Raw genomic sequence first — 13859 nt, forward strand, 5'->3', positions numbered from 1 at the left:
CTGTCACCATTGTTGCTCTGATGTGTGGTTGAGGTGGCAGGTGCCTTTCTAAAATAGGAACACAGCTTTTGTTTTAGACTTAATAGAAAAGTGCTCAGAGTATTACCAACGAAACTACTGATAACAATTTATGAAACAACAGATTTATCAACTGGAGGAGAGGAAGGGTCATGTTACTTCAGAGATGGAAAGATTTTTCTGACATTTTCATTGTTCAAATACATGTATGCTGGTAGATTTATTGTTAGCCCTTCCACATCATATGATAAATGGTCCAACTTCAAGTTAAGATTGGGTGATAAATTCTGTTTTCCACTTTTTACAAATTTTTATAATTCAAGTAAGGAATTAGAGAGTGTTCTCTTCACTTCTGGCGTTCAAAGTGTCTAAAAGATCATTTACCTTTGACTCCTGTAGCAGCAGAGAGTACCTTCATTACAGACTAGGAAACACTAGACAGAATACCGAAACAAGTTTCCCCAAATAGACTTCTCTTTTTACTGTTTTCCAACAGACAGTACCAACCCAGAGTATTTCAGTGTTCCAATGGCTATGTTGGTTGAGATGTGTTATGGAAACAACAAAAGTTCCACACAGCTTCCAGGCCCTTCAAACACACTGGCTGCAGCACCAACAGTTCCTTGTCCAATGAGTCTTTTGGATTCACTCACAGTCCATGCAAAAATGAGGTAAAGAGCTCCAAATATCTAATTGTAGGCTAATACAATAATAGCTTGAGTCAGGTTCAAGCAATGATTGTGTGTGGCCATTGCATACCCTTCCTCATTTTTTATATTATTATCATGGGCACGCAACTGCTTCAGCTCTGTCGTTGCTTAGAATTCTCCGCTACTGTACTCATTTATTCTCTAATCTAGTTCACCATATTTATTAATACATAAGTAAGTTACAATACAGGGCTGAATTGTTAAAAGGTTGGATAAAGCCAACCAACGGATAAATTGCTATCCAGTATAATATTACTTTCTTTTAAGAGGAATTATTGTATTAGGCCCTGAAACTCGAATGTTTCTGCCATGTAATCTGTCTTCCCTTTCTTTAACCCATTAACAAACGTTTGATTTCTGATTTTTATGTTCAAAGATTCATTCTTAGCAAAGGCTTCAATCAAAAATTTGTCCAGGATTTCAATGGTTTTCTTCGCCATACTTCATGATTTTCCTAGAAAACAGATTCTGAATGGACATCAGTACGCCCACAACCCTTAAACCATCTAAGAACATTTTTCCAATTAGTTTTATTCACAGTATTGTTAATCGTATCATCAAGCTTGGTAACTCACAAGTTACACTTGCCCTGGCCCCAGCACTGGTGGAAACGTACAGCCGTCTGCTTGTCTACATGGAAATTGAGTCTCTCGGAATCAAGGGCTTCATAAGTTAGTGCACTAGTTACTCTTGTACCTTATTCACACCAGTAAAACGTGTTTAGTTAGACCGGTTTTAGCTGATAGAAAATCAGAAACGGAGAACTGGAAAACTGAATTTTCCATACGTTCCAAGTAGTCACGAAATTGTATTTTAAATGTGCTAGATTTAAAGTGTACAAACATCGTTTTAAGCAGCTTCTATGAAGAAAACAATTTTCAACCTTGTCTAGCAAAGGTGCTTTAAAGCATGTTTAAGCTTTTGTGTGAATGGGTAATTGGTCTATTTACATTGTGCTTGGCTGTGAATGGTCCAGCATTTTTTCTGAGGCTGAAAAGATTGCAATAGGTAGCATTCGAGCACTGATACCAAGGAAAAAAAATTGAAGAGAAGTTGTTATTGTCTCCAGTATAGTTTTATTATGTAAAAACATTGAGAGAAATGCGAAACTACGGAAATCAAACGGTACTCTATCAGAGCTTTAATAAGCAGCTGCCGATGGTGTGCCCCGGAGATGGGGCCGTTGAAGAAACGCAAACACAGAGCGTGCTCGTAGGCTCAACAGTCAACAGTCTTTTAGTTGGCGATAGAGCGTTGGTTTTGATTTGATTGAAATTCTTTTATTATGGGGTTAAAAAGTCAGTTTGAGAAAAAAATGAACATGTGAAAATTTACTATGAAAGTGTTTTTTTTTTCTGACCACCAACAGGCTCGTTGCTTCCCAACGTGTTCAAGAGCCACGCATGGGGAATTCTCCACACATTACTGGAAATGTTTAGTTACCGGTTGCATCATATCCAGCCCCACTACAGAGTTACTTTGCTTTCCCATCTACACTCACTGGCTGTAGTGCCTCACACGAACCAGAATCAACTTCATTTGTGGTAATTCTGCTTCAACCGATGTTGTTTTACTTTTCTTTTTCGCGTTTGTGGGAGGCACTTGCCCAAATGGTTAGTGCGCCCCGAACTCTGGCTCGAGAGGTCTGGGTTCGAGGCCTGTGGGTCAACAAAAAAAAAAAAACTTCTCTCTCGCAGTGCCTTTCTCCAGCAGAGAGTATGAGTAGGTACTAGTGAATTGTCAGGGAAGCCTGATGAAATGCTGGAAGGGGAGGGTAACCTTGCGATGGAATGGCATCCCATCCAGGAGGGAGTAGTAATACTCGTAGTCGCTTCATGCTATGGAAACTGGGACAAACACCGGTTGGATGGGCCGATAGGCTTGAGTGCAGACTTAACCTAATTTTACCTCGTGTTTGAGCCACAAATTTCACTTCGCCCAAAATTACTGGCTGGGTTCTGGGGTACACCTCTCCTTTAAAGTAGACATCTTTTATAATCCCTGTGCATTTTACAGTGTTGAAAGTACAGCTCTTAGACTCATCACTGGATTGGGAAGCTCTGAAGTACAGCCACAACTGTCGCGTTTCAACCCTGAGCCTAAACAGGTAAAATGCAATTGCAGTTTATATGTATAGTGCTGGAATGAGATGATGAAGCTACATGTACATAAAACTTTCAATTAAATTCAGCCTGTATACTTGAAGTCAAATCTCCTTTCCGTTTGCTCTTCTTGTAGTACCTGGCCTAATTCAACTGGGTAGCGAATTTTTAACATACACTCAAAAGTTGAATGAAATCATCTTTCTGGGTAATTAGTGAACATGTTGTGCATGTGATGTCTATTTATCCAGCGCCAGCCAATTCCAGATAAATTTGGAAAAGGGCTCCTGAACAATAACCGCTGATAGACACACTTGACTACATCCCTGGTCCTGGTCATGCGCAAACTAGGACCTTAGGCCCGCCGGAAAAAATAGAAAGAGCAATAACTCTAGCGTTTCAAAAAACGTTGTTTCCAATATGATTTTTGTCCATACTATAGCGGAAAACCGTCGTCTTCAAAATTTTCTGGTTTGATGAACTTTTTAAAAATTGCTTTTGGTATACTATTTGTCTCGTTCAGTGCAGAGTAGCGCTTTCAAATTTCTCCCACTTAAATTTGGTACCGTCAGAAAAATGATGATTTATAGAACGACGGTAGTCAAACCTTTACTTCATAGGATAACTTCTGTACAGCACCGATCAAACGCAGCAAATCCTTGATAAGAACGACTATTTTTGGCAACATTTTCAATGCAATATGACACGATGCCTTTAATCATTCAGTATTTTTTTCTCCTAGCTGTTGTCGGGTGAATCCGAGGAACTAAACAGGGCTCTTGTACTTACCATAGCACGTGCCATGCATATTACTTGTAAGTAGTTGTATTGTCAGTAGTAATTTAGTTCACAGCTTTCCTTTATTCCGCCGCTGTGTAGTGATTTAGTCGTTGGCCTTTGGTGTAAAGTGCCCTCTATGTGTTGGGCGAGGATTGGTGACAGGTTCTCTGTTTCACTCGAGCTTGCTGCTAGCCTCTTTAAATATGATTGACACACACAACTTACATACACTCGGTTTGTAATTTTTTTCCTTTGTTTGTTTGCGTGCTGATGAATGATTACCTCTGTCATTAAAAGTTCCGTTCTGTTCTCCACTTTTCTACAATACCTTAAACGCAATATAATCTTTCTTTGAAGCTGCTGAATCATCTTCTAACTGGTACGAAGGAATCCTTAGATCGCTGATTGCGAATACTCCACATAGGTAAGTGTATAAAACTAAAACCAAAGTTGTCATCGCAAGCCTGAGGGCCAATCAGAAGAAAGGAAAATACCTTTAAGAGCCAGCAAGAACTCAAGGTTAATCAACTGACCAAACTGCTTAAAGCACGGGAAAACGCGCGCGACCAACTAGTGGTTGGTTTTTGTTTTCCATCTTGGTCGAGAGAGTGGCGCGAATTTTCTGAACCAATCACAGAGTGAAGTAAAGCGAAACCATAGCAATGCCGGATTACTTTCGACACTGTATTGGAAATTACTATGTTTTGAGGTCGTTAGTTAACCTAAAAGCTTTGGGTTGGATTGTTTTTAATTTTTTTACATTTTTCACTCTGACTAGCTGGGCCAGTCACACTCTGGCGTGCTTTCCTCAGCCTCTTCAACAATTCTACGCACAAAACCCTTGCCCTCATGAAACCAAACAAGAGCTTAGACAAAGAGTCGAAGACGAGTATAGAAGATGGAAGAGTAAGTTCTAAGTCTAAATAATTCTTTCCTACATGACATAGTCAGGGTCTCAATAACCATTTCCATAAGCAGCTGCTGTTGGTGAAGAAGGCGGCTGTGCCATGAGAGGCAAAACCTCACGAGAGCCTACTCGCAAGCTAAACAGACGGCGGTAAGAGGTGTTACCTGCGGCGGTGGACCGACAGTAACCGGCTTTTAACGAAATCCCAGCATAGTTATGCACAATGCAAGGAGCCAATTTCATTTGTATTACCACAATCTTAGTGGGGGTCAGGAAATGACAATAAACCTATTCAAATATTGTGGCTAAAGCCTAAATTTGAATTTTATATTCTTCTTTCAGCAAAGTCTTCAGAAAATGAAATCTTGAATCATTTTGCGGATCCATCTTCAACAAATGTTTTCATTTGGTAAGCATCACCATGACCGAGCTCTAAGAAATTTTAAATGATAAGCTGAATAATACCGAATGTTTGGTTTTTACCTGTGATCTATTGGAGGACAGACGCCTAGATGACGTCAACATTGACAACATTTTTCTTTTGTATCATATAAAACAAATGGAATCCATGTATCTGTGAGACTGTTCAGAAACAGATCACAGATGATATCAAAATGTGGTAAGAAAACCATTTAGTGACACACTCGGCTGCACCTAGTGTGCTTTGTTTTTGTTCTTACCACATTTTGACATTATCTGTGATCTGTTTCTGAACGGACTCACGGCAACATGGAATCTTTTGTTAAGTTTGAATTTTTAAAGATATATTCAGCACAGGAGCTGCTGCAAACTGTTCAGCTTAGAGCAATGTTTAGCTTTGCTAATAAAAAAGAATTTCCGATTTTCGTATTCAGCTCTGCTGACAGCTCATGCTCCACAAAACAAGGCAATGAGTCCAAAATTTCTAGGCCTTCCAACAAAGTTGATGTGTTCTTTATGATTACTCAAGACTTTGGCAAATTTATGTATTGTACATGAACTATAAGCCTAGCAAACCTTGACGATAGGTTTTCCTACTTTGCAGCATTTTGTGGAAGATGTTATTAGATTCAAACCGCCTAAGCCCGGTTTGTCACAAGTAAGTTTACTGTTCTGTATCAGGGCAGTGATTCAACGCAGGGATCAAAACCATGTTTTTGTGTTTTTAAACTTGGATTGCTCATCAGTTCATGATTCTTTTTATAATTACTGTAAAAATTGAATGGTCTTCTCTTATTTCTGTGCATTTGTTTAAGTGATTGCATCACAGTCCTGAGTGCCTACTCTAGCATTCAATAACTTTATCATCTCATTCATACAGAGTGTTGGAGCGCCTGGGAGCACGAGCTCTTTCCGCGCATGTGCGTGTATTTGCCGATTATTTGGTGTACGAGTTTTCGACATCCGCGGCAGGAAAACACATTAACAAGGTCAGAGAAGGCACTTTATGTCTGATGGCTGTTTTTCGCCATAAGAGATATAATTGTTAGTAAGTTGGTTTTTTTTTTAATGTTGATATAAATGAGAATGGTAAATTTGAGTGTGGTGATTTTAAATGAAAGATGTTGTTAGTCAGTGAATGGTTCAGGCATACTCGGAAAAAAGAACTTCGAGTGCTCCCAATGGTAGTTAAATCTACGCCCTTGCGATTAGTACTTCGAATTCTCTGCCACTGAGCTCTATGACACTCTTGGTAGGCTTGGCCGTTTAAGTCCATGGTGACATGGTTTGGTGCTCTTCACGGTTGATTCATAGGTACTGATATTTCGAGATACTTCTTGCTGAGATTTTCAATATCTATCTAGGTTTGGTTAAACTAAGATGGTACATTTCTGCACAGCCTTTTGTTTGTGTGTGTGTATTTCTTTTTTCATAAATGGAAACCCATTTTCAGGATAATTTAACGCTAATTTGTGAAAATTGACTTGTTTCTCATCTTCAGTGCATTGTACACCTGAATGACCTAATATGGAAGTACAACGTTGTTACTTTGGACAGGCTGGTCCTCTGTCTGGTTGGTTTAGTCTTTAGTGCTTAGTCATTTGAGGTTTTTGTTTTTTTTCGTTTTGAAGCAAATATTTTCAGAATTGTTTCGAGTTGTGGTAGAATTCAAAAGAAACGAATAGCCATCTAAATCTCACGGCCATTGAGGAACCGAAATGTAAATTGTATTTTATAATACGCATATTTGATGCATAGCTTTCAAAGATACGTGCTGAGAAAATTGGTCCAGTTTCGAAACGTTTCAAGTTAGAGGGAGATACAAGGTAACACAGAGGTCCCTGAAAGGTCGGGCATGCTCAAGGGGATTCACTTCCCGCGCGCCGATTTCCTCGCAAAATTTCAAAGGAAAACATAGGAAAAAACCACTGTCTTGCAAAATAAGCGAAAGAAAACTGAGGATAGAAATCCGTGAAAAGGAAACAATCGAAGGGGAGAGGAAAACTCAAGACTTTTCGAAGCTTTTCCAGTTACGGGTATGTTGGTGATTTACCATTCTGTTTTGAGTTTTACCGAAAAAGTTGTACGCTTCTAAAACACCATGACTTACTGGCTTGTGTGGTTGTTTGGAACTCGTGTGAGAAAACTTTGTCATGGGAGCGCGCCACCTGGTCATGACAACGTTAGCACATGCGCAGACTTTTGACCGCTGTGTTTAACGGGGTAGATCTGCCTTCGTAAATCCTTTTTATTTCTACTTTCATGAAAAGTAACTCTCGATTATTTTCTTATTAGGCTTTGCGAAGTCATGAAGGAAACGAAGCCCAAGTCTGCTTCTTTATCATTCAGTTGTTATTGTTGAAGCCTCAAGACTTTAGAAACCGTGTGAATTCGTTCATACGAGATGTAAGTGTGTAGTTGGCTGGCGAATGAAAGAGAGGGAATGGGAATATTAATAATAATGAAAATTTAGCAGTGGATATTCCACAAGATAGTTTTTCTTGTCCACCGTTTCCAGGTTTGGAATTTGAATTTGGAATGTGGGTTTTTGCAGAGGGTGGAAAACTGGAGAACCCGGAGAAAAACCCTCGGAGCAAGGACGAGAACCAACAACAAACTAAACCCACATGTCACGCCGGGTCCGGGAATCAAACCCAGGCCCCTACTAGTGCGCATCCCCACTCCCCGCTAGTTCTTTAAGTATTTTAGGCGACCTTTCTTTCTGGAAGGCTACGAAGAAGACCGTGAATTTCAACGCCATATTTATAAAAGGTCCTAAGACTGGTAATAGCTAAATTATATATTTATTGCATTTCTGTTTGCCTTTTGTTTTTGTTCTTCCGAAGCTCATAATAATTGTGAAATTCCTTTCTTCATTTAGAACTCTCCTCACCACTGGCAACAAAATGAATGGCATCAGAAACACATGAACTATCACACGGCAAGTTGTCAACTAGTTGGCCGCATGTAATCTATTACAAGGCGGTCTCAATGGGGTGATGGCTTTTACGGCTAACATTTAATTTTTGGCCATTTTTAACGATTACCTTCCTTCCTTCCTTTATGATCAAAAAAAGATAGTTTACAGTTAAAATGTGTCAATTTTAACGCCAATCAGCCAAATTTTTTGGCCGTATTACGGCTAACAGAGAACACCATTGAAACCCTCTTACAATGCCAGCAGTAGTTCGTTTTATTTTATCTCTCAGTCAGTTCGTGTGCCATTATGGGTCAATTTTCACTGTACGGCCCTGTAAATTCAAAAGTTTGTTTAAATTGAAATATTCCACATCCATTTAAACCACAGATATACAAAACATATAACTAACCTCGTTTTCGCGGTAAATACGAGATATTTAATCTGAAAAATAACAAAGCTATTTTCCTAACAAAGTCTTGTATTTCTGAATTTGCCTATTTGTGACTTATCGGGATAGAAAAACATTTAAAGGGGGTAAGTTTCCTAACAAATAGTGGTGCTGCGTCGGTGGGAGAGTATAACAAGGTAATTAAGTATTATCAACTGGGTTGATAACGTAAATTGGCCACCATAAAGAGTTTTAAAGCTGACGTTTCGAGTGTTTGCCCTTCATCAGAGCAAATGACAAAGGGCTAACGCTTGAAATGTCAGCTTTGAAACTCTTTCCGGTGGCCAATTTACGTTCTCGACTTAGTTGATAATACTAAATTACCAAGGAAAAAAATATCTTTACTTGACGTATTAATTTTCCTTGTATAGAACTGTCGTGAAGGTTATTGACGAAATAAGTTTGCTGATGAGATGTTAAATTAACTCCTTAACTCCCGAGATCCGATTGTTACTTCTCCCGTTCAGCTGTCACACATTTCCTTGTAAATGAGTTACCAGAATTTGGTGTTTAATCAAGATAACAACTTCTACCTGATAAGTTTGAGTATTCTCAATAGCTGCTTGCTGGGTAATGTATCGATATTACAGGGAGAAGATACATGTTTATCACTCCTGGCAGTTTAAGGGGTTATATTAAGCGCTCATAAATCATGTGGTACAGCTTCGTGTTACAGAAAACATTCAAACCAGAAAAAAAATGCAAACAAACCGTCAAATTTAGAATTAACACCCGTCAAATGAGTTTATTGTCCTCGCCAATTATGTGGAGGATGTGTGTTTTCTTCTTTTGAATTCTTCTCATCTCGTCTAACTTTTACATCACAGACCTACCCTGAGAGGTTCTATTTCGAAGGTTTGTTGGAATCCGCAGGGACCTCAGTACCAACAGTGCAATATTTGCCTATCTACTTTGGTAACGTGTGTCTTAGGTTTTTGCCGGTAAGTTTTGAGTCATCATTAGGTTGATAACTAAATTTGAGGCCTAATATATTGTCATATTGGTGTAGAAAAGCGGTTGGCGTATCTTGAAAGATGTAGCCAAAGATTTCGACCTTTTTTAAGTGCAATATGTCCATCCTTTGTTTATTTTGTTCTCCCCATTGTGGAAGGTGTACCAAACAAATATTTCTTGATTTCCTTTAACTCAGAGATATCGTGACTAAATAGGCCCTTGCTTTGGCATATTACACCAGAGTTACCAAACGAGTTTTGTTAATTGTTTTTATCGATCCAATTTTTTCGACCATAAAACTCACCTTTCGACAAGTGGGCGACATACTAACCCAACAGTCAAAAGACAGAGAAGACTACAACAGCGCGAGTCACTAACTTAAAAGTAAAGGCTTAATCACAAACGTTTCTTAAAAGTTCTCGTAACGTAACAATCAAATGACAGTGAAAACTACAAGTGCGTGAGATACTAACGTAACAATCAAATGACTGAAAACTACCAGTACGGGAGATACTAACGTAACAATCAAATGACAGTGAAAACTACAAGTGCGCGAGATACTAACGTAACAATCAAATGACAGAGAAAAATACAAGTGCGTGAGATACTAACGTAACAATCAAATGACAGTGAAAACTTCAAGTGCGTGAGATACTAACGTAACAATCAAATGACAGACTACAAGTGCGCGAGATACTAACGTAACAATCAAATGACAGGGAAAACTACAAGTGCGTGAGATACTAACGTAACAATCAAATGACAGTGAAAACTTCAAGTGCGTGAGATACTAACGTAACAATCAAATGACAGAGAAACCTTCGAGTGCGCAAGATGTTAAAGAAAAATTACAGAGAAATTTTCGAGTGTGCGAGATATTTACAAAACAATCAAATAACAGAGAAACCCTCGAATGCGCGAGATACTAACGTAACAATCAAACGACAGAGAAACCTTCCAGTGCGCGAGATATTACAGAAAAAATTAAATGACAGAGAAACTTTCGAGTGCGCGAGACATTTACGAAATAATCAAATGACAGAGAAACCTTCGAGTGCGCGAGATATTAACGAAGCAATAAAACGACAGTGAAAATTAAAGATGCTTGAGATACTAACGAAACAATCAAATGACATTTGACTGTGTAGATTTGTTTATTATTTCAACTGCCTTCTGGTTTTAGGTTTTTGACATTGTTATTCAACGTTTTTTGGAACTTGCACCAGTACACAAGTCATTGGAAAGTCTTCTCGATCACCTAGGCTGCCTTTACAAATTCCATGGTTTGTTGAAGTAACTTTTTGTTTATTAGCTCATAATGGAAAATTAGTTTTCTTACTAATTGAACAGCAAGCCGCCGTTGACACATGCACATCAACCGATAAATTCTTATCAAAAAGAGCAAAGAGAGTAAAGTTGGTATCTTAGGTCGTATTTGGTCGGGATCAGCCTCTTAAACTGGTTTACGTTGAAGCGGTTGAAGTATCTCATCAGTGCACCTGAACTACCGTTTGCGGCTGAAACTCGGCAACTTAAGAAAATCAAGATAATCAGGAAGCCTAATTTAGCCTCGCTTCCCGTCGTTTTCTTTTTTTTACTGTGAGTTATCTCTTGTCCCTTACGAAATTTTTCTTGTTCTGATTAATCACTTAATTGCAATTGTTTTGGTTTTATAACACCCAGTCGAAATACGCCCTTTACTGAACAATGTCACCAGACAAGTTCGTCTATAGCAAAATTGAATTGTACTTTGCAAAGCTGAAAGTTTTTACTTGCTTTAGTTTTTAACTGTCTTCTCCTCTAATGAACACTTAACTGGTTTATCTGGGCTCGTAAACAAGGTTGTTGTGGCCAAGAAACTAGTGTACATTTACAGTTGAGTGTAGTTACTCAGTGAGTTATTTTGACTTCTAATTTTCTTCATTTGGGTCGATTATCGTGAAAAGTTTTGTAGTTGATGGTTTGCTCTAAGTAATCAAAAACAGTGGGTAGTAGAGTCGGACCCATGAAGGGAAAGCAAAAGAGATTGAAGTGGAAAGAGTCTGGAATGTTAAGGGTAAAACTAGAAGGTGATTGACCCTCAGAGAAGTAGAAATCTACCTAAGTTTGCGGGAGATTTAAGTCGTTGGGAATCAAGATTTAAACAATTGGTTGAACCCTCAATATTTCTTTTCTTTTCTTTTTTCATCAGATCGCCCTGTGACCTACCTGTACAACACACTACACTATTACGAGCACTGCCTTCGAGACAAAGCGTCTTTGAAGAAGAAGCTTGTCGGGGCGATTACTAGTGAGTTTTCTCTTTGTCTACTCGTTTAAGTTATAGCCTCTGTAGCTAACACCCTGAGGATGAAGGTAAGGTCAAATTAAGTCTCTGTAGGCCCTCAGAATGATGTGCAGTCTGGCTGGTGAAAAGAGGGCGCTTTGTAAATCACGGACATGGAATTGCTTTGTTTTGCTCCACTAACTTTGTAACTGGCTCAGGAATATGTGGCACCTTCTCAACCAATTACATCAGTGTAAAACCAATGTAATCATAACTTGGTCACACGCGTTTTCCCGCACTTTTTATATCACTGATGGCGGGAGGAAGAGAGATCCTGAACGAGGTTGTGATCTGAGAAGAGCGCGTCTATGTACCATTCATACATTTATTTGAGTGCGAGAAATATTCCGACCCAAACCCCCTCGCTTTTTGACTCCTCTGCTGCTTTCTGTCATTCATTATTTCGCTCTGTTTCATTAACTGAACGCCTGGAACAGGCTGAAAATGAATATCCAACATCGATATTGATTTGATTTAAAGACACGCTCAAGTTGTGGGAGAAATACGGTAGGAAATATGTCGAACATTGTCGAAGAAGAACGGGAAAGAGGGAAAGTTAATTTCGATCCTTCAGTCGATCGAAAAAGGATATGGTACCTAGCAACCTTTACCTGTGGCTCTCTACGACATGGCTGTCCATGACGGTAAAATTATAGAGATATTAAAATTTTTTTCCATTCATATTTGACAGGTGCTCAAAAAGATGTCCATCCGGAAGGCTGGTGAGTATTGCGCCTTTGTCTGTAACTTTTTGCCAACACACTTAGCCGCAGAGTAGTAATAATCTGAAGTGGTTTGACATTTTGATGAGTACAAGAGCCAGTCCTCCGGCGAAACGCATAAAGAAATGACTGAAATAAACTCCCGCTTACGGGCTCTCGCTATTACGGAAATGCGGACACTTTTATGCCCTCTAGCGCGACATTTCTCTCGCTGTAGCGGACACTTCGTCCAGAATCCGGACTCACATAATACAAAGCGACATCACGATAAAGGAAAATAGAGAAACCATTCTTCAATTAGGTGCGAACATGAAAATTTCCTTCTGGATCTTCTCTGGTTCTCTGATTTTCTGGTTCGTGAGGCCACGTTAGAAATTTTATATTTGCGTAATTGCATATTATTTTATATGTTTAGAGATTGAGTCAATATAAATCAAGCGACGAGAGAAGGAAAAACTTATGAAAGGAGATAATTGCGTAGGGTCAGGGTTAGGTTGGCAAAGAAGTAAACAGTGTTGTGTATCATCAGGTGTCTGTCTAGAGGTTATTTGGAGTTCCTGTCTAAACCTACCGGCCAAGACTCCTGGACCCCAGATCTCGCCTACTATTGTTCTTTGATTGGCAGACTTGTGGATAGTATCCTTTTTGTTCAGAAACAACTGGCCTTTTGACTTCATTTCATAATAAAAAAGGGTGAGACTTAAAGGTGACAAGGGTTGTAACAAGATAATTTGGTTTTATCAACTTAGCTGATAATGTGATTTGGTGAATTGGTCATTGGAAAGAGTTTTTAAGGCTGAAGTTTCGCAGTCGAGCGGTAGCCCTTTCATAAGTTGCATTTGTTAATATTGAACATTGTCGAAGAAGAAGAGGAAAGGGAAATCTAAAGATCTACAACATTGCGACCTCCACTCGTGGCTCTTCCTACGTAATTTTTACCTCGAAATGTCAGCTTCATAAACTCTCTGGCCAATTTTCATTGTCCACTCAGTTGACAAACTAAATAAAGGTGAGACTTGTACCCGACATTATTTATCTCTATACCCAGTGAGTTACTTTAAAACAGACGATATTGAACTTAACAACTGGAAAGCCATTGCTGGTAAAACCCCGCCGCCATTTCCAGCTTGTGATTGGCGTTTCAACGAATTTCCCAATCCTGTTGCGCATGCACTTCACGTAACTTGGGTGGAACTGATGGCGTTACCTGTTAAGGGACCGGAAGTTGGTGAAGCGTTGTTTGACGTCATCTTTAAAGGAAGCTATGTGACACACGATAGTGACATTCGAGCAAATATTATGGAGTGGATCAATGCTGTCGGATTAGTTTTGTCCGCACTTCCGGTACGTTGAGAATGTTACTTCCTCTCAGAAGTTATGGCGGGGTGTGTTACGTTTTTTTGGGTAGGACACTTTATTTACGCAAAACTGCTAACAACTCAGAAGTTTAAATAGGTGCCAGGAAACTTTCGGGGAAAATTTATGAATTGCGCAGGAAAGAGGTACCTGCGATAGAGTAGCGTTTCCTTCCGGTCACGTGGTTGTGGCAATA

General features: G+C 39.2%; 1 protein-coding gene across 1 annotated transcript in view; it reads left to right on the top strand.

Annotated features, from left to right (window-relative positions):
• The window catches only part of LOC113675163 (mediator of RNA polymerase II transcription subunit 23), a 29792-nt gene that overhangs the window by 11856 nt on the left and 4077 nt on the right, over nucleotides 1-13859 (top strand). The window contains exons 18-36 of the mRNA XM_027191707.2: nucleotides 515-689; nucleotides 1257-1399; nucleotides 2098-2272; nucleotides 2745-2835; nucleotides 3573-3645; nucleotides 3968-4034; nucleotides 4389-4516; nucleotides 4860-4926; nucleotides 5542-5595; nucleotides 5818-5926; nucleotides 6439-6510; nucleotides 7233-7343; nucleotides 7819-7878; nucleotides 9133-9246; nucleotides 10443-10542; nucleotides 11451-11549; nucleotides 12277-12307; nucleotides 12837-12943; nucleotides 13401-13651. Of these exons, the coding sequence (XP_027047508.2) occupies nucleotides 515-689; nucleotides 1257-1399; nucleotides 2098-2272; nucleotides 2745-2835; nucleotides 3573-3645; nucleotides 3968-4034; nucleotides 4389-4516; nucleotides 4860-4926; nucleotides 5542-5595; nucleotides 5818-5926; nucleotides 6439-6510; nucleotides 7233-7343; nucleotides 7819-7878; nucleotides 9133-9246; nucleotides 10443-10542; nucleotides 11451-11549; nucleotides 12277-12307; nucleotides 12837-12943; nucleotides 13401-13651 (2027 nt within the window). The remainder of the gene's footprint in view (nucleotides 1-514; nucleotides 690-1256; nucleotides 1400-2097; nucleotides 2273-2744; nucleotides 2836-3572; nucleotides 3646-3967; nucleotides 4035-4388; nucleotides 4517-4859; nucleotides 4927-5541; nucleotides 5596-5817; nucleotides 5927-6438; nucleotides 6511-7232; nucleotides 7344-7818; nucleotides 7879-9132; nucleotides 9247-10442; nucleotides 10543-11450; nucleotides 11550-12276; nucleotides 12308-12836; nucleotides 12944-13400; nucleotides 13652-13859) is intronic.

Source organism: Pocillopora damicornis, chromosome 12 (genome assembly GCF_964200805.1).
Source record: "Pocillopora damicornis chromosome 12, jaPocDami1.2, whole genome shotgun sequence".
NCBI lineage: Eukaryota > Metazoa > Cnidaria > Anthozoa > Scleractinia > Pocilloporidae > Pocillopora > Pocillopora damicornis.